The sequence below is a fragment of the Nothobranchius furzeri genome, chromosome 5 (genome assembly GCF_043380555.1).
Source record: "Nothobranchius furzeri strain GRZ-AD chromosome 5, NfurGRZ-RIMD1, whole genome shotgun sequence".
NCBI lineage: Eukaryota > Metazoa > Chordata > Actinopteri > Cyprinodontiformes > Nothobranchiidae > Nothobranchius > Nothobranchius furzeri.
In genome coordinates, this window is record NC_091745.1 from 709,030 (window position 1) to 730,257 (window position 21,228).

A 21,228-nucleotide genomic window follows, 5' to 3' on the forward strand; every position below is an offset into this window, starting at 1 on the left:
ACACCAGGATCCAAGATTGAGATATTTAAGGATTATATGGAGGAATTATTTACAAATATAAATCAGAAAAGAATGTTTATTTGTGGGGATTTTAATGTTGACCTATTGAATCCAAATCATAATAAGAGTTCAGAAGAATTTATTGATTCCATATACAGCATGGGTTTATTTCCACTGATAACAAGACCGACCAGAATAACATCTCATTGTGCAACTCTAATAGATAATATATTTACAAATATAATAGAAGAAAATATAAAAAGTTAATCAGCGATGTAACTGACCATTCACCAGTCTTTGCGTCTTATAATAGTCACCATAAAGTGAACAATGATGGGCACAAGATCATGTACAAAAGAATAAGAACAGAGAGGACATTAAACTGTCTTAGGAATGAACTCTTAAAACAAGATTGGAATATGGTATATGAACAAACAGAAGTTAACGAAGCACATGAATTATTTTTAAGAACATTTAATACTTTACTTGATAAAAACTGCCCAGTAATTGAAATCAACAGGAAACACAACTATGCAGGAAGACCATGGATGACTAAAGGACTGCAAAATGCCAGCAAAAAAAAGAATACCCTATATCGAGAATTCATAAAAAGGAGAACAATAGAAACTGAAAGGAAGTATAAAAATTGCAAAAATAAATTAACAAATTTAATGAGATCATGTAAAAGAGGGTATTTCATTAAGAGGTTACAACATAATAAAGATAACACAAGAGATATATGGAAGGTATTAAACAGCATAATCAAAAATGACTCAAGGAATAATGATTACCCTGGGTACTTTATGGAAGGGACAAGAAGCATTAATAATAGGAAGGAGATAGTAAATGGTTTTAATGAATTCTTTGTAAACATAGGGCCAAAACTGGCAGAATTAATAAAGGTTGATGGAATAGAAAGGGACACTGGTGAAAATATTGAAAGGAATAGAAGCTCAATGGTTTTGAGAGCAGTGGAAGAGAAAGAGATCTATGAAATAGTTAGAGGACTTAAGAACAAAACCAGCACAGATTGGAATGATATTTATTTGGCAACAGTAAAAACAGTTATTGATGGTATTGTAAAACCATTAACATATATATTCAATTTGTCATTTCAAAAAGGGTTTTTTCCACAAGATATGAAAGTTGCTAAAGTTATTACCATTTACAAAACCAGTGAAAGGCACCATTTTACAAACTATAGACCAGTGTCAATACTCTCCTAGTTCTCTAAGATACTGGAAAGACTGTTCATAAAAAGATTTGACAGTTTTGTGGAAAAATATGAATTACTGACAGATAGCCTATTTGGGTTTAGAAGCAACAGATCAACAGCTTTGGCATTGATATATTTAATGGAAAAGATAACGGGCTGTATGGATAATTAGAGGTTTGCACTCAGAGTTTTTTTAGACCTAAAAAAAGGCGTTCGATACTGTAAATTATGAAATTCTATTTAAAAAAATGGAAAGGTACGGGTTTAGGGGAATCGTTGGGGACTGGTTAAAAAGCTATGAAGGGAATAGGAAACAAGACGTACAAATAAATGAATACAAATCTGATTTGATGGATATAGCTTGTGGAGTACCTCAAGGTTCAGTACTGGGACCAAAATTGTTTATTATGTACTTAAATGATATCTCAGAGTATCAAAAATTTTAAAGTTTGTAATATTTCCAGATGACACAAATATACTGTGTTCAGGGGTGGAATTGCCACAGGTCTTGAAGTTGATCACACAGGAATTAACAATATTAAAAAAGTGGTTTGATATAAATAAATTATCATTGAATCTAGATAAAACCAGAGTTATGTTATTTGGTAACCAAAAGAAAAACATCAAAATAGAAATTTGTGTGGATAATGTATATTTAGAAAGAGTAAATGAAATTAAATTTCTTGGTTTGATCATTGACCATAAGCTCTGTTGGAAGCCACACATTACTTATGTTCGGGGGAAATTGGCATGGGTTGTTGCCATCCTGGGGAAAGCAAAGTATGGAACTAGGATTGGGACAATATTCAGTGTAACTTGTACAATATTCAGCGTAACTTGTACCAAGTTTTGTAACTTCGAACATGTTTCATCACATGTAACTTTGGATTCGTAACTTGTAACTTTAATTTTCTAACTTGTAATTCTCAATTTGTACCTGTATTTCTTGTTTTGTAACAGGAACATTGTATTTTGTACATGTATTTTTTATTTTGTAAAATCAAACTTTTATTTTGTACATTTACTGCTCATTTTGTAACATCAAACATTCATTCAGAAACATGAAACTTTCGTTTTGTAACTAGCAGACTTCCAAATTGAAAAAATCAAGGCACAAGTTTGAAATCAAAACTCTCAAAACACACATTTCATTCTACAGGTACAAACCTCAAATCCTACAGTGTTACAAATCTTTTTGTCTCGATTCTAGCGTCAGTGGGAGGAACTTGGGTGGAACCAATGAGAGCACGAGTCTTGGCTACCAATCACGTTTCTCGAATTCCTGTCCAATCATTGTGAGAGGAGGGCAGGGCTTTGTCAGAGCTGTAGAGAGTTAAGACACTCCAATAGACTCCTATGGAATGGGGAAGTCACGTGGTTCATGTAGTTTTGAATAGTTCCAAACAGCCCCGCTGCTGCATTGACTGCAGTTCATTTTCGGTGTTTCAGAAGGATTTTCTCCGGTAAGTTGATGAAATGTCATCATTTTGTTGCATTGTGAAGCGTTAGCTAACCACTTCGTTGTCTCCTCACAGAACAAGGCTATACCAGCATGCTTTGCGCGCCGGCTGTGGATTTTCAACAGGCAGAGAAAATGGGGAGAGCTATGAAGATTTAAACGTAAGTTTGTTAAAAACTAGCCGTAGAAATCTAAAAAGCTTAAAGCGGTTCAGTTTATAGACATTTTTCGTTTGTATATTTGTTCTTTAAATTACATTTTAGGCAGAAATCAGCCAGAACGAGTTTGTATCGCGGGTCCCAGTTATGTGTGTGTGTGTGTGTGTGTGTGTGTGTGTGTGTGTGTGTGTGTGTCGAATTAAACTTGTCATTTGTTTTAAGGACAACGGAGCAAAGAAGCGTTTTTATTAAGCTTAGAGGTGAAGAGTGAAGCTGTTTACACACAACCACAGAAGTTCTGTGAAAAGTAGTTTTACATTCGGGGATTTACACAGCTGACACGTTATAATGAAGTAAAAAGTTTGTGTGAAGAATATAATTTTTATCTTCTCATGTGGATAAATGTAAAAATGTGTTTATTGCCTTTTGTCACCTGTGGTCTGATTTTCTCTGTAGGATTGCAGGTGTCCAGGGTCAGGAGAGGCTTTACCTGGTTGTCATCCTGGGAGAGAGGCCTTCTACTGTCATCATGTTAATGTTATTTAGCTGTTTTATATTTGAACACATTTATTAAAACAAATACTAACTGATAACTCTTTCTGGTCATTGGTTTTATCACCAGTTTTATTATTACAGATGCTTTTGAACATGTTACATGAACAGAAAATGAAAAGATGGTAAGGAGACAAGATTATTTATAATAGGTTACACTTATTTACAGATCAGAACCAGTATGGACCAGTTATGTACGGTTAAAGCAGGATTAACCTGAGTGACTCTTCCTGGATCATTTATTTAAACTGAGTGAGCAGGAAGTCTTTAACAGTGCAGCTGGATCTGCTGCAGGAGGATCCAGACGTGGATGGAGGGCTGGAGCAGACCCGTGGCTGGACATTTCTGGCCAGAGGAACATCATACAGGACGGTCTGCAGAGAGCTTTGGGATGCTTCCTCTCACTGTCCACTCCATCGTCCATCTACAGGGCCTGCTGGGCTGGCTCAGATGACGGCTGTTGCATGTCTGTGAATGACTTGCCTGTTAAATTAACAGGGGCTGCTTGCGAACATGCTTGAGCCTCACTCATCAGTCCTTGCTTGAATTATTAGAGAGGCCCAAGTGCCTCATTTATCAAATGTACTTACACTGTTTTAACTGTTTTTATCTGATTATTTAATGTTGATATGACTGTTATGATTGTCTAGAGCAACTACTCTGCTATATAATTTCCTTTCTGATTAATAAAATATTCAGATTCCGATTCATTGTGTTTGATTCTCTAGCAGTACGGCAGCCAGTGCTTTGATCTTGTTGTCAATAAACTTTTTGTCTTTTGGGAGAAATGCAGAGATTCCTCTCATGAGATGAGGACATGGTGTGACCAAATATGGTTTATGATTAGTTTCTGCATGTAAATGACTGAGGACAGACACAAGCACCAACTTTCATTTTAATCTCCATCTTATCTCTGTCTTTTCAATAGGACTAGAAAGCTATCCGCATCAATATGGGCTCTGAAAGAGAACAGGTCATTGATACCTTCCACACCACAGTTCACACGCTGTGCAGGAATAATGAAAAAGACGTGCGAGGGCTTCGCTACATGCAGAAAAATGGAAGGTTCCCCATGGCATTCTGGAAGGCCCCCGGAGACTGGAGCATATTTTTAATAGATATCTTCACCACTTTAGTGGAGGTTCGCTGGAGGATAATGCTCCTTGCATTTTCTTTTTCATACATCATCTCCTGGATACTTTTTGGGCTTCTTTATTGGCTAATTGCTCATGTGAATGGAGACATTAGCGAGAAAAATGACAGGCCCTGTGTGGAAAATGTACGCAGCTTCACTGGAAGTTTTCTATTCTCAATGGAGACCCAAGCAACTATTGGTTACGGCTTCAGGGGAATGACAGAGAACTGCATGGTGGCTATTGTTGTAGTGACAATTCAAGATGTGTTCAGCTGTTTTATTGACACCATTATTATTGGCATTGTTGTGGCAAAGATGGCGTCAGCACGTAAGAGAGCCCAGACAGTGGGTTTCAGCAGCTGTGCAGTGGTCAACTTGCAAAATGGGGTTCTCTGCCTGTCATGGCGCCTTGGGGACTTTAGGAATAACCACATTCTGGAGGGGATTGCTAGAGCCCAGCTGGTCCGCTGTGTGAGGCAGCCATTTCCCTCGATTATGATGTCATACCAAGATATAAACATCCTCAACCAAGACATTGTTCTTGCCACACCAATCACCATAACCCATAAACTGGATTCCAGTAGTCCCTTCTACAGACTGGGCCCTGATGACTTAATGGAGGACAACTTTGAACTGGTGGTCTCTTTCACCTTCACTGGGGACTCTACTGGCATGCTCCACCAGACTCGAACTTGCTATACACCAGCAGATATCCACTGGGGCCAGCGTTTCCAGGACATGCTCAAAGCGGGCAAGAAGCGCTTTACGGTTGACTACACTCTGTTTAATGAAACCACTTGGGTACCAGTACCAATGGTCAGTGCACAGGCATACGACAGGTTGATCCAACCAACAGAGAACCATCCACATGTACCTTCAGTCATTCGAAATGGACACAACTGTCAGATTAACACTGATAGAGAGGAAGTGATCCAAACTTATTTGTAGAACATAATTATGTACATTCAAACATTTATATGAACAATTCACCTAAGACTTGTTTTAGAAATTGCATAAGTTAAAGTAGTTCAGATCTATTGAAGTGAGCCTCCAAACGTCAATTTCACTGACAGACAGTTTTTACTTGTTATTTTAGAAATATAATTGTCACTCAGATTTTATCATGTCGGCACAACATGAAAATTGTCTTCTACCAATGTTTTTCTGCATTAGCCTTCAATAGAAAATGGACAGGTGAACTCCTTGGATTAGAAAAGCCAGTCAATTGCATATCACATTGAAAAATTAGCATTCATGGACTCAGGGACGTCACTAGCATTGAAAGACGAGGAGGTCTAAGCCCCTAGGATTGTAAGAAGGAATTAATACATGTTGAGATTAGAGATGTTTCACTAAACCTGAACAGGTTTCTTCAATTATATTATGTCATGTACACCAATGATGCTGTCATATTGCTGTATTTTTTTCAATGGCTTCTCTGGAAGATCGCCTACCATTGACTTTGTCAATCTTTAGGATGCCGATTTTTTTTCAACAAGTACAAAAGCAGGACGTAACAGTGAGATTGTCATGAAAAAGAAAGAAAAAAATCTACAAGAATAAATGAAATAAAAACAGAACATATTCTGTTTGTATGGTGTTTGTGGGTCTAAGCTGTGTTTGTGTGGATCGCTGTGTTTGTGGGTGTTTGTACGTGGATTTGTCACCAAGAGTTTTGTTTTTGCTTTCTAATGATGTGTAAGTGGTGAGGGAGGGGCAGCCCCACAATAGTCCAGGTCCCACCAGCGCCAGAGTCTGTGGCCGTGCTTGCTCCCGCAGCCGATAGCCACCAAAGGATGGACAGCAGTCAGCCAGCCCAGTCAACAGACCCATGCCCAGGTAAGAAGGGGAGCCAGCCAGAGGACACCAGGCCAAAGAGTAAATGGTGCCTGTTGTGGCAGAAACCCCTGAACCCGCTGGTGGACATCAGCGGTTAAGGAAGCTGTCAAGATGAAGAAAAAATCCTATTGGGTATTCTTTGCCTGTGGGACACATTGAATTAAATTCAATTAAAGTTTATTTATATAGCGCCAAATCACGACAAGGCACGACAAGAGTCATCTCAAGGCACTTCACATAATAAACATCCCAATACAGGTCAGTTCATTAAGCCAATCAGTAAAAAATGTCTTATAAAAGAAACCCAGCAAATTGCATCAAGTCACCGACTAGTGTCAGAGTCTTTACAGCAATCCTCATACTAAGCAAGCATTTAGCAACAGTGGAGAGGAAAACTCCCTTTTAACAGTCTAAGTGGAATGTGCCTCAAGTGGTCACAGAGGAACTGGTTCAGGAGGCAAAAAACCAGATGAGACTCTAGGTCAAAACTTCTCTATGGCTTTGTGGAAATTCTGGTCCACCAACCAGTGCCGCAGCAGGATAAAGCAGGGATGGATGCTGACCTCGACTCGGGATGTAGTGAATCGATGGATGGAGTACTTTGAAGGCCTCCACAATCCTACCAGCACATCCAGTGGCGGTTCTACATGGAATTACTCCCAGGCAAGGCAATATACATTATATACTGTATCAAAATATATAGAATCAAATATACAAAAACAAACAATAACTAAATATTAAGAATATATGAACATAATATATAATAAATATTCTAAATAGCAAAACTCTTTCACATATAACAAACTAAAGATAATCACTACAGCACTACACTTAGAACAGAAAACACTAACTAAAATTAAAACCTAACCTTGATGCAACGTCATCAATAATGTCATCACATGAAATCTGCTCCCCTACTGAGTGATTGATACTAATCACAGCCAGGTTAGTGAGCCGCCCCTGAAACATAGGTGACCTCAGGCATGACTTGATCAAGTTTTGAAAAGCTCCTCTCAGCTTGAGCCACAGTGACTGGCAGAGCAGTCCAAAAGTTGGGGTAGATCTCCAATAGATCTCATGATCCATAATATTTTAGAATTGCCTCTGAAATTGTAATTTAAACGGACATTAAAAACTGTAGACTACCAAAAATGCCAACTTTTACAGAACAAATCATGTAAAAAATAATCAGTGCAGCCATCTGCAATAAATAAACAGGATAGTTAGTGGTGACTGGGGAGTTTTCTTCTGCTTGTACAGTTGTTTTATTTATTATTATGTGAACATGATCAACATGTGTTGGTTGTTGTTCAGGCAGGCCACGGGCTGCAGCGAGCATTTAACAAATCCTAGTTTGAATCAGTAAAAAATTATTCAAGGAATTTATTCGAACCATTTGAATATTCGTTTCAATATTTCAGCCCTATTAGCTCTGTTAGCAATTAGTTGACCAAATTTAACTGTTAAAATCCCAGTTAACTGGTTAAAAAAATTGAAAACATGCATCATGAGAGCTACATACCTTTATCTTTCTCCTCTTTATTTCTTTTTTCCCTGAATCAGGCACCTGGTGGTTTTAGCCTTTTTATATTCATCTCTTCTATTTGGGACTTGACTCAATAAGTTGCCTTTGGTCAGGACTAAGCAAATTGACCTTGGTGGGTGGGTGACCACAAAATCGTTTTGTTTTTCCTTTTTTTATTTGGCCATTTCACACAATTCAGAAAAATGTGAAAGAATGATAGGCCTGTGTTTATGATATTATGAATGAAATGTGCGTTAAATGGAAGAACATCATTGACTTTAGCCATCTTAATACAGCTGATTCCGCCCCTACCCGCTCATTTCATTTGGGAAAGACCCAGAGGTGAATTCCCCCACTGCACCCGTCCCTTCCTCTTCTTCATACACACACGGTGCACCTGAACCATCGACATATATACTGGACAATGTGTTTCCATTGACTCCAATTATAAGTTTTTGAGCCAAAATGGAAGGTGGCCACCACCGCCATTTTGACCGTGTCATAGGTTCCGTCAAACCTAGAATATTCCAAAAATGGGAAAAGAGGTGGAGCTGAGATCGGGGCTGTAAGGCTGGGATCAAATGACGACACCTGTCGAACTGAAGCGATGTAGCTACAAGCTAACCCAAAGCTAACGCAGAGGTGGGAGCTTAGCTAACAGAGGTTGCTTCCTAGCTACAACCGGAGTTAACTGTGCACAACACTGGAGCTTCTGAGTGACAGATATGCCGGGTTGACCGCTGGGTAAAACCGGGTGGAACACAGAGGTCTCCCGAGAGCTCCACAGCAGCCACCATGCACCAGACAGGCACCGCTGCGGTCAGAGATGCGCCGAGCAGCCGCTGAGGGGAGGGGACCATACCGATAGTCAGATCCCAGCTCCACCAACATGTCACATTTCAACCCATTTTCAAAAATGCAGCGTTATGTTAAATGCACTGGGTTTTATCCTGTTACATCTAAATTTCATGGTTAAACAGTACATGTTAAAATCCAAGCTTAGCTAGTGCAAGAGCAGCAGTGACCTAAAATACATAAATATAATTTTACCAAAAAAAATGAAGTGGAGACTCCTTGGACGCTCTATTAGTGAAATTAATATTACAGCAAGTCATTTTGTCCAACAATTGCACAAATAACATCCAAAAAGAACACACAAACGGCACAACTAATGGTCTATTGGAGAGACTGAAAATGGCGGAACAGTTTTCAGGCGAGGCCGAGGCTCAGACTGGGGCCTTTCCCCGGAGCTAGCTCTGTGGTCACGTGGGTCTGATGCTCATTAATTATTCAGAGTTTTAGGCATTTAATACACTTAAACAGAAGAGTGATAAAAAAAAATTCACCCCCCTCAGAGTTGTCATCGTTGTAAACTAGATCTATTAAACCTAAAACATGTTTTGGTACCAGGCTGTAAACATGTTTATTTCTGCAGTGAAATAGGTATTTTTAACATGGGAGTCAATGAGGATTTGCTCGCTTCTGACACCAGCCCCTAGTGGATGAGGGTGGAACTGCAATTTTTGTCACTTCCATGCTGGCTTCAATTTCAGACCCGAATTATAGCGGCTTGACCTGAACCCTCTCAGTCAGCAGAGGCATCTGCAGCTGCAGGGGGCCAACTTGCTGGTTCCAATCCAGACTGTGATATGACAGATAGAAAACCTCGGTGCGCCGCAGATTGATTTCTTTTTTATTTTTTACTCAGCGCTTGTGCGCCCCTTTCGTGTCATGAAAAAATGCCGCCCTGGGCAACTGCCCTGTCTGCCCATGCCTAAAACCGCTACGTAGCACATCATCCAGTAAGGTAGCAGATTCTAGGTACTTTGAGTTGGGCTCTCCAATCTCTGGTGCAGAGGTAATTGAAGTGGTCAAAAAACTCCTTGGTGGCAAGGGTCTGGATGTTTCGGAGATGGATGCTGACGCAGCTCTGCAAATTTGCGTGGACATCAAGAAAGTTCCACAGGATTGGCAGACCAGGATGGTGGTCTCCCTGTTTAAAAAGGAATGTGTTCCAATTACTGGGAAATCACACCCCTGAGCCTCCCTGGAAAAGTCAATTCAGGGATTCTAAAAAGAAGGGTCCATCAGATAGTCGAACCTTACATTCAGGAGGAGCAGGCTCAAGCGACTGGATGTTCCTGGCTTTGTGCTGTGTTGTCCTGCCCCCCCAAATGGCACCCCAAACACTTGTACCCATGCATTCAGGAGTGAAGGAACCCTTGGACACACAGCACACACACAGATGAACTGCCACCATGAGACCTTCCAGCCACCACCTGTACCCCTCAGTCTGTAACAAAAGAATAACAAACTAAGGTCCCTAAAACAATTAAATTACAAAAGAATATTCAATTTGTGTTATCCTTCACACATGCTTCTGCACACTCACACACAACCACATATCCTTGAGTACTAAGCCTTTCCCAGTCCTTTAGCCCTACTGGGTACATATGCTGCAGTCTCTCATTACTGGCACCGCTGGAGCATCCTAGCGGGTGGACTGGTGGCGCCAGTGCCCGGCAGCCTTGCCTCTGTCAGTGCGCCCCGCGGCAGCTGCATGTAGCTACGTAGCTCATCCCCATCAGCATGTGAATGCATGTGTCTGTGAATGGGTGAATGACTGGTTGTGTTGTAAAGCGCCTTGGGGGGTTGTAGAACCCCAAGAAGGCGCTATACAAATACATTTAATTTACCATAAATCAGGATTTTGACCGTTCGTAAAAAGATTTTTTGTTGCGAGATCGGGTTGCTGAAGCACAAAAGAACCAAACAAGTTAGGTGACGTGGTCGAGACAGAGGAGAGGTTCCCTTCAGGAATAAATAAAAACTTAACCTGATACATCGTAGAGTAACAGGTTCTCATTTCCATTTTCATTTAAGGAGTCATTCTGTTTGGAGTTAGTTTTATTTGGAAACGTCTGAGAGTGCAGCCTCTTCTGAACTTCAGTCTGGTTACCTTGACTGCGTGTTTGATCGAGGAGCAGAGGAGGTTGGGGGTTCTCATAGTTGCGATTTAAAATATAACATGGACATGACTTGGATTTGTGCAGTTAATATGTCGCTCCACAAAGGGTCCCAAAACCCAGCATAAACCAGATGGATCTCATGTCAGTGTGCTCACGGAAACGCATTAACCAGAGAGCACGCTTAGTCAAATCCCCAATATGCATAATAAATATCCCTGATAATAATAATAAACAATCTTTTTAGCACATCTCAAGCAAAATCATGAGGCGTTTCACAAGGACAAAAATATAATATTACATTTTTGTTTAAAAATAATAGAAATTAATTAAAAACAATTAAGAACATCATAAAAATAGGAAGAGTAAAAATTGTGTTTACAAAAACATTCTACAATGTCAGGTTCCAGTCGGGTGTTGTAGCACCAATTATGTGACACAGCTGTTTTTTTCACCGAAATTTTTAGTTATTGGGTAAAATGATTTGTGGATGAGGAATATGTGTGGATGACTGAGACCTTCAGTCAAAGGTGACAGATGATTTTGAGACTCAGTGGTCTCTTTCAAAAAGCAGGGGAGAACTCCCGTGTTCAAGCTGGCTTTTCCTTCGTCACCACGCTCTCCTTATTCTGCTCTTATTCCGCCTTTCTCGGGATCCACTGATTTCCCTCTTTCCTATTCATTTATCTCTCCCTTTCCTTACATTTTTTTCTCATTTAAAACATATTTTAAATAATTTTTTTAAATCTTTTTTATTCTTAACTTGTTATTTTTTGGGGTTTGTGAAGTGCCTCTGATTTTTATCTTGGCGCTATATAAAATTGTTCTTTCTTTCTTTCTTTCTTTCTTTCTTTCTTTCTTTCTTTCTTTCTTTCTTTCTTTCTTTCTTTCTTTCTTTCTTTCTTTCTTTCTTTCTTTCTTTCTTTCTTTCTTTCTTTCTTTCTTTCTTTCTTTCTTTCTTTCTTTCTTTCTTTCTTTCTTTCTTACGGGCCTTGATCCAGGCTCGTCTCACCACAATACAGGACATGGATGCTCCAACATCCTTCTTTTTTAACCTGGAAAAGACTTCAAACCAGAAAAAACAAATGGTTGGCCTTCGTCTGCCAGATGGACAGTTATCCACTGATCCAGTGGAGATGAGGAAACATGCAGTAGGATTCTATACCAGCCTATTAAAGGCCGCCCCATGTGATGTGAACTGTGCCAGAGAGCTGATGTAGGGGCTTCCTTCCTTGACCACAGCAGACCAGGAAATCTTAAATGCAGACATAACCATGGAGGAGCTAACAACGGCAGTCTCCCAGATGGCTGCAGGGAAATCTCCGGGGATAGATGGCTTACCTGCTGACTTCTACAAATTCTTCTGGAGCAGTATGGGACAGGACCTGATGGATGTTTTTAAAGACTCGCTTCTGACAGGAGCACTTCCTGCATCGTGTAGGCGGGGAGTTCTGTCACTGCTGCCAAAAAAAGGGGACTTAACCCAACTAAAAAACTGGAGACCAGTTTCCTTGTTGTGTTCAGACTATAAGATTTTTTCAAAGTTCCTATCAAACAGACTTTGGGGATTCATCGGAGGTCTAATCCCAGATGATCAGTCCTTCTGTATACCAGGAAAGTCACTAATGGACAATTTATTTTTAATGAGGGATGTGTTTGATGTTTGTAACCTTTATGATGTAAACGCAGGTATCATTTCTATTGATCAGGAAAAGGCGTTTGATAGGGTTGATCATGAGTTCCTGTTCTCTACGCTACAGGCTTTTGGTTTTGGGGGGTCCTTTCTGGAAGGGATTAAGATGTTGTATAGGAATGTCAGCTGTATGGTGAAGGTAGCGGGGGGCCTGAGTACACCCATACCAGTTTTAGGAGGAATCAGACAGGGTTGTCCCATCTCAGGACAACTGTATATTTTAGCTATTGAACCGCTGCGGTGTCGGCTGAGGAACAGGCTGAAAGGTCTACATCTACCTTTACCTGTCTCTAGTCTTCCCTTAGTTGTGTCGGCTTATGCAGATGATGTGAATGCTTTTATCCATGATCAGCAGGATGTACAAGAACTCAGATCTAGTTTACTTTTATATGAGGATGCATCCTCAGCTAAGCTTAACTGGGACAAGAGTGAGGCATGTGTAGTGGGGGGGTGGGACCTTGGTAATGTCCTGCCTCTGCCAGAAGGGCTGAGGTGGGGAACGGGAGGTATTAAAACACTAGGCCTGTACTTGGGTAGTGAAAGGTTTCAGAAACAGAACTGGGAGAAGGTGCTGGAGAAGGTGGAGGCGCGGTTGTCTAAATGGAAATGGCTTCTCCCTCAGCTGTCCTACAGGGGCAGGGTTCTGATAGCAAACAACCTGGTCGCCTCGTTTCTGTGGCACAGACTGATTGTACTGGTTCCACCACTGGGTCTGCTGGAAGGTGTTCAGAAGCTGTTGGTGAAATTCTTCTGGTCCGGTCACCACTGGATCAGAGCCTCGGCTCTTTGCCTACCCGTGTCGGAGGGAGGACAAGGACTAATAGACGTGGTGTCTAGAACTGCAGCCTTCAGGTTACAGACAGCTCAGAAGCTTTTTTATGGTGACGGACTGCTGGCTGCCCCTGGCTCATCTCCTGCTGCAGAAGGTTGGTGGGCTTGGGCTAAACAAACACCTGTTCCTGTTGAATCGGAAGGTGTTGGATCTGACAAGGATTAGTCCGTTCTACGCGTCAGTGCTGGACTCGTTTAAGCTGCTGACAGTATCCAGAACGTCTGACACGGGACCAGGGACATGGTTGCTACAAGAACCCTTGTTTGACAATGACTTCTTCTCTCGAGCTAGCACTTTAACTTCATCTGCGTTGAAAGTGAAGTTCACCGATGCTGGGATTGTAAAGTTTGGTCATTTACTGAAGATCCTGGCTGGAATCCTTGGCGAGCGGTTGGATGTAAGGTCCACCAGAGTGATGGAGAGAGTGGTGGAGGAGGTACGGAGGTCCTTGTCTGTGTCGCAGAGAGCCTTCATTGAGACTTGTACTCTATCTGACCAATGGGATGATGACAGTGAGTATGTTTTTCTGTCTCTGGAGGTTAAAGCCGCTGGTGAGGGTTGGCAGGAGGAGAGTGGATCACTGCTGAACCTGAACACTCCAGTGTTGGGCTCCTTCCAGTCTTGTGGGAAGAAACAGCTCTATCAAACTTGTGTGAAGGTTATCAATAGGCGCTCCTTGTTAGGAGTCAAGGAGTCGAGGTGGACTCAGGTGTTTGCTGCGGACGATGCCCTTGAGGGCAGCTGGAGGAGTTTGTATAAGTCTCCAGTGGATAAAAGCATGGCAGACCTCCAGTGGAGGATCATACATGGAGCTTTAGCTACGAACAGACACAGAGCCCGCTTTGATCCAAGCACCGGGGAGGGATGTCCTTTCTGTAACCAAACAGAGACCATAGAGCATCTAGTGGTAGCATGTTCTAGGTTATCAGGGATGTTTAAGGTTTTAGAACGGTGGGTTAGTGCACTAGGGGAGGCTTTTACCCTACACTTATTCGTTTTCGGGCCCAAGTACAGTGTCAGAAAAAAACGGACAATACTGTTAATTAACTTTTTATTTGCATGTGCAAAACTAGCCATCTGGAAAACCAGAAAAAACCAGATGCTGGGACAGAGCTGGACTGACGCTGAGCGGAGTCTGTAGGGCCTGGTGGAAGCTCGCTTAAAGATCGAACACGCTTTTTACGAACTTACTGGGAGCCTGGACTCGTTTAGAGCGGTGTGGGGGATCGGACAGGTGCTCTGTCTGCTGGATGGACAGGAATCCCTAAAGATCAACTTCTAAACTGGGTTTAGCAGGTTTCCTGGTTTTATTAGTGGAAAACAAGTTTCAGTCATTAACGCTGATTGTTGATTTGTAAAGAAAAATAAATAATTTAAAAGTCTAAAAAAGTCTTTCTTTCTTTCTTTCTTTCTTTCTTTCTTTCTTTCTTTCTTTCTTTCTTTCTTTCTTTCTTTCTTTCTTTCTTTCTTCTCTGTGCTGTTGTTCTCCCTTTGTACCACTAGATGCTGTTCCTACGCCTGGTCTGCAGGTTTCTTATGTTTAGGAACGTTTCAACGCACAGGTAAAAAATGATGAATACCACACAATGCGTAGATTTGTTCCTACGCACAGATCTGTGCGTAAATGAAGCCCCAGGAGAGGGAGGGGGAGAGGGCAGTCACAGTGAGAGAAAGGCGGAGGGACGGATAGTGCCGTTTTTTGAGCTCAACTGCGGGGAAGGTGTGGGTGTCCACACCCCCACGGATGCAATGCCCATGGGGCGAGCCACGTTCATGGGTGGCACTGTGGGGTAAAACTGGATTTTCAAAGAGAGCCCGGTTTTTGGGGTTGGCTGATGAAGCGACACGCAGCACTGAGCTCGTAAAACCAGCACCACATAGATTTATTCTGAAAGTAACACAGAAAGGATGTGACGAAATGTTAGGAAGATTCAAGATTTAAGTCAATAAAAATGCGTCGGGGGTTATTTTACCTGGTGACTGAGCGGGCGCGTGACCGCATGGTCAAGTACAGGCGTGTTAAATGATAAATTATAAAAGAAATGGCAACACCAGTCAACATCTATCTGCATATCTGCCCGAGCTGAAGGTGAAGCAAGATTCTTGCAGGGCTCTGAGGTGTGATGAATGAAGAAAATGCGCATTCTGTTTTTTTTCTTCTTACAGGTCAACTGAATTCGAGCAGCACCTAAATCTGGATTTATTCTCTATTTCCAACATTCCTCCGTCTGTTTGCAGACTTCTTCTGCCGCCCAAATAGAAAGAGAGACAGGAGGATGATGCTCTGTGTCCTTCATGTGATCATGTCTTCTGCGTTTTTCAACCCCAGTTTCGCCTTCAGCTCCCATTTTGCTACAGGTAAGACGGTATGACTCGAAATGAGGCATGAAACGGGCGTTTATCTGTTTTCTGCAGAGTTGCTTGTTTTACGTGTGCAAAACGCATCATCAGTTATTGATGCGCAACTTCTTAGCCTTAATTATCATCAGACAGCAACATTAATTTTAATCACATAAGAAAGGTTCAGGTGTGCGGCGTCCTCTCCGGTCAGCCTAGAGCTCGATATTAACAGGGTTGACAGTTATATCTGCACTGAATCTGCGTGGTCCCACACGCACCAATGCAGATGTGTATGATGTGCTGTGCATGTGTGCGTGTTGCGTGCAGGTACGTGCATGCTAAAGCTCCCTTTGGACGCTGCATTCGGTCACGTGAATGTCAAGCGATCAGTCGCAAAGACAAGCCCAGGTGTTGCTACAGCTGAGGAACCACAAGCCTCTAGTCGAGCCCCCATGCAGGCCGCGAGGAGTCGAACTGGAGATGAATAAATAACTGCGACCAAAATGTAAACGGAACTAAAGAGAGCCTCTGTGCGGGCTGTAGTACGGCGATAATACAAATGAGCTCAGCCCCATGACCCACCTCTGTCCCATCCACACCATCTCTCTCTTGTCCTCATTTTTTTAGGTTAAAGTTTATATATAATGTTATACATGAAAGACATTTTCCTTGATATTTACTCAGTAACGGACCTCCTTGTGTAAATGCTACAAATAGAAAACAGCTAGACATCAGTTTCATTGTCTTGGAGTTTTCCTCCTAACTGAGTTTATATGTTTGGAAAATACTCAGTATTGATTTTGCAATTATTTTCCTTACTCAGATGATGGTATATTGCAGTGGGATGTTCTGTGTCCTGCGTCCCCCTCATATGTCTCCTTAACCCTTTCCAGATAGACATTCTGGAATATGTGTGGACAATTTAATCCGGTTTTTAACCGGAACTGTGTTTTCAGACACGCCACCTTTGTACCGGAATTTGTCCTTTTGGTTGCCTTCACACAGCTGGGAAAAGTTCCAGATGTCTGACGGGGGTGGGGGGGATCGGACTCATGTTAAGCATAATTCTGCGCACACGAAGACGCATAAGAGACCTGGATGATGAAGCTCAATGGTTAAAGGAATCACGGAAGCGGTGTGAAGCACTCAGTCGCGCGTCTAGACGGTACCGTAGGAGGCGAGCTGCCGAGGTTCGCCGCATGCTACAGCAGCGGGCTATCTAGGTGCGCACAGCGTCCCCCGGTCCCCTCCTCCCTGTCCGGAACTCGACCTCACCAGTCTGAAGCAGCCACCTTGTCCGTAACAAGTCCGGACCTGTTACTAGGGGCTTCGTCCGGTTTAATTACGGAAAACGTTATCCGGATGTTTGTATTCAGACACAAAGGTCTTACGGACAGAGTCCAGAACATTTCTGTTTTTCATGGCCTGTCTGAAGGGGGCTATAGTGTTCTCCTGCCCTCTCTAGGGTCCCCTTTATGTCTCCTTGGGTTCCTCATGTGTCTCCTTGTCTGTGCCCCCCCCAGGTGCCTCCTTGTGTTCACCAGCCCACTCCAGGTTTTCCCCTTAGGTTTCTGTACCCCTTAGGTCTTCAGCTCCCTCCAGGTTTCCCTCAGGTTCCCCCTTTGTGATTTCAGATTTAGTTATCCCATCCTTGTTAATGTTTTTCTTCTGATGTCTAGTTTTCAGGTTTATTAGTTCACTTCTCTTTAGTTCTCTGTAGATGAAGTTTACCTAGTCAGTTTCCCCACTCAGTTAATTCGTCTCACCTGATCCCTTCTGATCTCACTCCCCACACACCTGTCACCTGCTTCCCTGATTGTTTCCCTCCGTGTTCCCTTTGTGTATATAACCCTGTCTGTGTCTCATTCAGTGCGTTTACATGCAGCCAGTAACCCTTTTAAAACGCGAATATTCACATTAACCCGGTTCCGCAGGTCCATGTAAACACCGCCAAAAACCCGGATATGCTCATAACTGGGTTTTTAAAAACCCGGTTACTACACCTGGGGTAACCCTTTTCTAACCCGAATGTTTGGTCGTGTAAACGCATACCGGGATATCCCCATCAAAGCGTGTGTTCTGCGCATGCTCTGTTCGCAAGGAATCTTGGTCTTTTGAGTAGCGAGACGTCTTGTACGCACCAGAACACCAGAAGTAAACAACAAGTTGGGAGCAAAATGGCGAGTCGCGGCACAGCACCACACTTTTGGAGTGGCGAGGAAACTAAAGCGCAAACAAACGCGGTCGCTATCTCTTCCGAACTGGGAAACATGTTGTTGTTTTCACGGATACCGGAACAAGAAGAACCGGAAATGACGCATATTGCGTCTGGACGTAGTCCATACATCCTGACGCTACCCCAACGTCCGCATTTAAATCGGGTTATGCAAGTTAGGGGTAACTCTTTCTATTTATGCTTGTATAGAGACTCCAGCTTCCTGCAGTCACCTGAAGATAACCCAGTCTAGACGGGTCGTACTCTGAGCTGGCTACGACCTCCGGTACCAGAGGTCCACTGGCAGTGTCCATCTGGACCTCCTGATCCCCTGGATCGCATGGGGATCTTCACACAAGGGTGCATAGATCAGCACAAATAGCATCGGATGGTTTTATAAACAAACTTTAGCTTACCAAACCATACAGCCAAAATTATTTTACAACCCAGAAACCACAAGCTCTCTCAGATACTTGAGAAAGGTTTTGCTAGAACATCTAGCTCAAATTCCATCATTCCATTCATCATCTGTTATCTGTGCAACCATCATTTCATTCACAGTTTGTCATGTACCATCATTTAGTTTAGAAAATAGAATTAAAGATTATTCTTATAAACTATATCCTTATGAAGTGTGTGTTCCCTGAAGAGTCAAAGAGCCTAAAGTCGTCTGATTAAACATTCAAAGACCAATCAGATGGATATTTCATATTTATAAGGAACATCACATCGTATTGATCATTTAATATGTATGTGTAGCTAATCCTTAACACTACATTATTCTGGACTGTAGCTCAAAGTTGTCCGTCCAGATGTTAGCTAAGTTCAAACAAACTATGTGAATCCCCCGGATGAGGCTCAAATCTGGTGATGTTTCTGGCCATTCTGTAAACACTGGCAGTCGTGATGGCCGAAACAAGAAGGCTGGTGTGAAAAACAGATGACACAGCTGGAGGGGAGGCCTGCATGACTGCCCCCCCCCATGACTGGTTCCAGCTTGGTCAAACTGTGGCTGGGGCGCCGGAGCAGAAGTGACCTGCTGTTCAGCTTCCTTCAGTTGTCATGTCAACTCAAGAATGTCCTTCTCCTGATTGTTAATCTTCACCACATATTGGGCATGATCAGTTTTCAGAAAATTTAATTAATCTATCAATTTAGCGATTTCCTCCTTAAAAACCTCAGAGTATTCATACAGAAATTTCTGTGCCTCCTCCAGGGTTAATAGCTCTCAACTGTGATTAGATAGACAGAAAAGCAGACAGACAGAATCACAAAATCATGCGTAAATAGTTGCTAGGTGCAGGCAGGGAAGACTTTCTGCTTCAGGGAGTGTGCTCGTTGCCTCTTCCAGGTGGACAAAGTCAGTAAGGACACCCACTGGATTTGTAAAGCCTCTGATGGGTAATTTTAGTGTGCCAGGAAACCAACATTTATAATTATTTGGCACAGAGGCTAAAAGATAGTGTATAAAAATCTATTCATTACTATATTTCTACTACTAATGATCATACAGGATAAATTATTTTAAATGATTATTTAAGGTAATATTAACTGAGACCATAACCAAACGTAATTGAAACATGATCTGTTATTAAAAGTCTAATTACGTGTCAGAAAAAATGTGATGTCTGGGTTTATAACACAATCTATTTAATTAGTTATCAAATGAACCATAACCCATCCAATGCCATTGTGAAGAGCCGTTACCAGTGTGGTGGGAGTTCTTGGGAGATCCGGCCAGCAAGCAAAGCCATCTTGACAAAGCGAATGATTAGACTTCTGATGTGTCCAAAGGTCGTAGGTCATCTGAATACGCACTGGCGGAAGCTGGTGGGTCGTTTTGCATCTGGTGCAGCTTTGCAGGTTAAAGAAAGTTGTTTGGTTCTGAAAAGGATGGATCTTTGCTGCAAAAAATATTCCGTTGAACGAGCTGGGTCCTCATTCATCAACCGTACTTACGAACAGATCTGTGCGTTTTTGTGTGTGGGATAGGGTAACTAAATGTCCCGCTTTGTGCGGGGCATTCCTGCATTTTCATTACTTTTCACGTGTCCCGCAAATTGAGACTCATGTCCCGCAAAGACCCACATTATTGACAGTTTCCCGTTTCGAGTTTCAGTCTTATAAAAAAAAACTGTGGAGAAATCTGCCTATTGCTGTCAATCAAACGGAGGCGGGACTTTAACGCAGGTCAGGAGCGTGTGTGGAGCGCGCCCGAACCACCAAAACAAGCGTGAGTGAGCACGTAGGAGAAAATGCTGTAAACTCGTGAATGAAACGTGTTCAGAGATAGTCGACAGTCTTTGTTTTTTCCGAGTCATTTCTCATGTCTCGACGAGGAGTCTGAGGTGAAGAGGTCAAAAGCAGGTTTTCCAGTAATTAGACAGGTCCATGATAAACGCAGACAAGGTGCTGCGGTTTCAGATACCTGCGTACACGCTGAGCCCCTTAAAGCACAGTGAAGAAATAATGAGAATAAATGGAAGCTTTCACCACTTATTCTCAGACATTTGAGGCAAAAAGTAACTCTAAGAAACTTTTATTATATTAGATCTGATTTTTTTTAGAGATCAGAAGCTGATGTTTATTCTCTCGCCTAAAACCTAGAAGAGATTTGTTGTCATGTTAAAAAAATGTTTGTTTCTGAATTAAGAAAAAAATGGCAAAAAGTATGGATTTGTTTTAATGAGATGCTGATTTTGGTGGAAAATTAATGAAAAACAAACATAAATAGATCTAAAAAATATTACTGGTACTTTTACTGTCGTTCTGTTGTGGAAAACATTCAATGAAAACTCTGAAAAGCAGCTTAAACCTGCATGTTTTTATTATTGTGGGCCTATCTATATTATTAAAATGATCAGAGCCTCTACAGAGTTATGATGTGGTAACGTGAGAGGAACTGTGACATAGTAAAGCTTTTGCTGTAGGCTTGTTCATGTTGAATTAAAATAAAATATATACAAGAAATATATGATGATAAGAATAATCATTTTATGTAATGTAACAGTGATGTTAGGGCTAAAAGGCAGAATGTACATTTTGTTTGTTTGTTTTTTTCTCATTACATTGGAACTTCACGTTGTCCCACATTGAGTAGTCTCCGTCTCTGTCTGACATTTGGCAAGTTGGGATCTGGTCACCCTAGTGTGGGAACAATTTACACGTTGTGTAGTATTTACAAATTTGTACTTGTCCGGGAAAATGCTCCTAAATATAACAATAGCTCTGACCATGCGTACAAACAGCATCTAGTGGTAGAACGGGGGAACAGCAAGTCTAAAGGTCTCAGTCATCC

General features: G+C 41.8%; 2 protein-coding genes across 9 annotated transcripts in view; both read left to right on the forward strand.

Annotated features, from left to right (window-relative positions):
* Window positions 1-4,235: 4,235 nt before the first annotated feature.
* On the forward strand, window positions 4,236-6,064 carry LOC107378591 (inward rectifier potassium channel 16-like). Its single transcript, XM_015948901.3, has one exon. The coding sequence runs from the start codon at window positions 4,338-4,340 to the stop codon at window positions 5,466-5,468; it is 1,131 nt and encodes a 376-aa protein (XP_015804387.1). The 5' UTR covers window positions 4,236-4,337; the 3' UTR covers window positions 5,469-6,064.
* Window positions 6,065-15,069: 9,005 nt separating this feature from the next.
* LOC107378275 (serine/threonine-protein kinase LMTK1) overlaps window positions 15,070-21,228 on the forward strand; it is a 57,355-nt gene continuing 51,196 nt past the window's right edge. For 2 of the 8 annotated variants that reach the window (XM_015948384.2, XM_015948385.2), the window contains exons 1-2: window positions 15,072-15,541; window positions 15,614-15,733. In XM_015948384.2, coding sequence (XP_015803870.1) covers window positions 15,499-15,541; window positions 15,614-15,733 — 163 coding nt within the window. In that variant the 5' untranslated portion in view covers window positions 15,072-15,498. Of the gene's footprint in view, window positions 15,734-21,228 lie in introns of all 8 variants that reach the window. The other 6 variants (XM_015948389.2, XM_015948390.2, XM_070551317.1 and 3 more) reach the window with 6 other exon arrangements.

What these genes read in the sequence shown, in the direction of transcription:
- LOC107378591 (XM_015948901.3), top strand. Translation starts at nt 4,338, where the DNA reads ATGGGCTCTGAAAGAGAACAGGTCATTGATACCTTCCACACCACAGTT.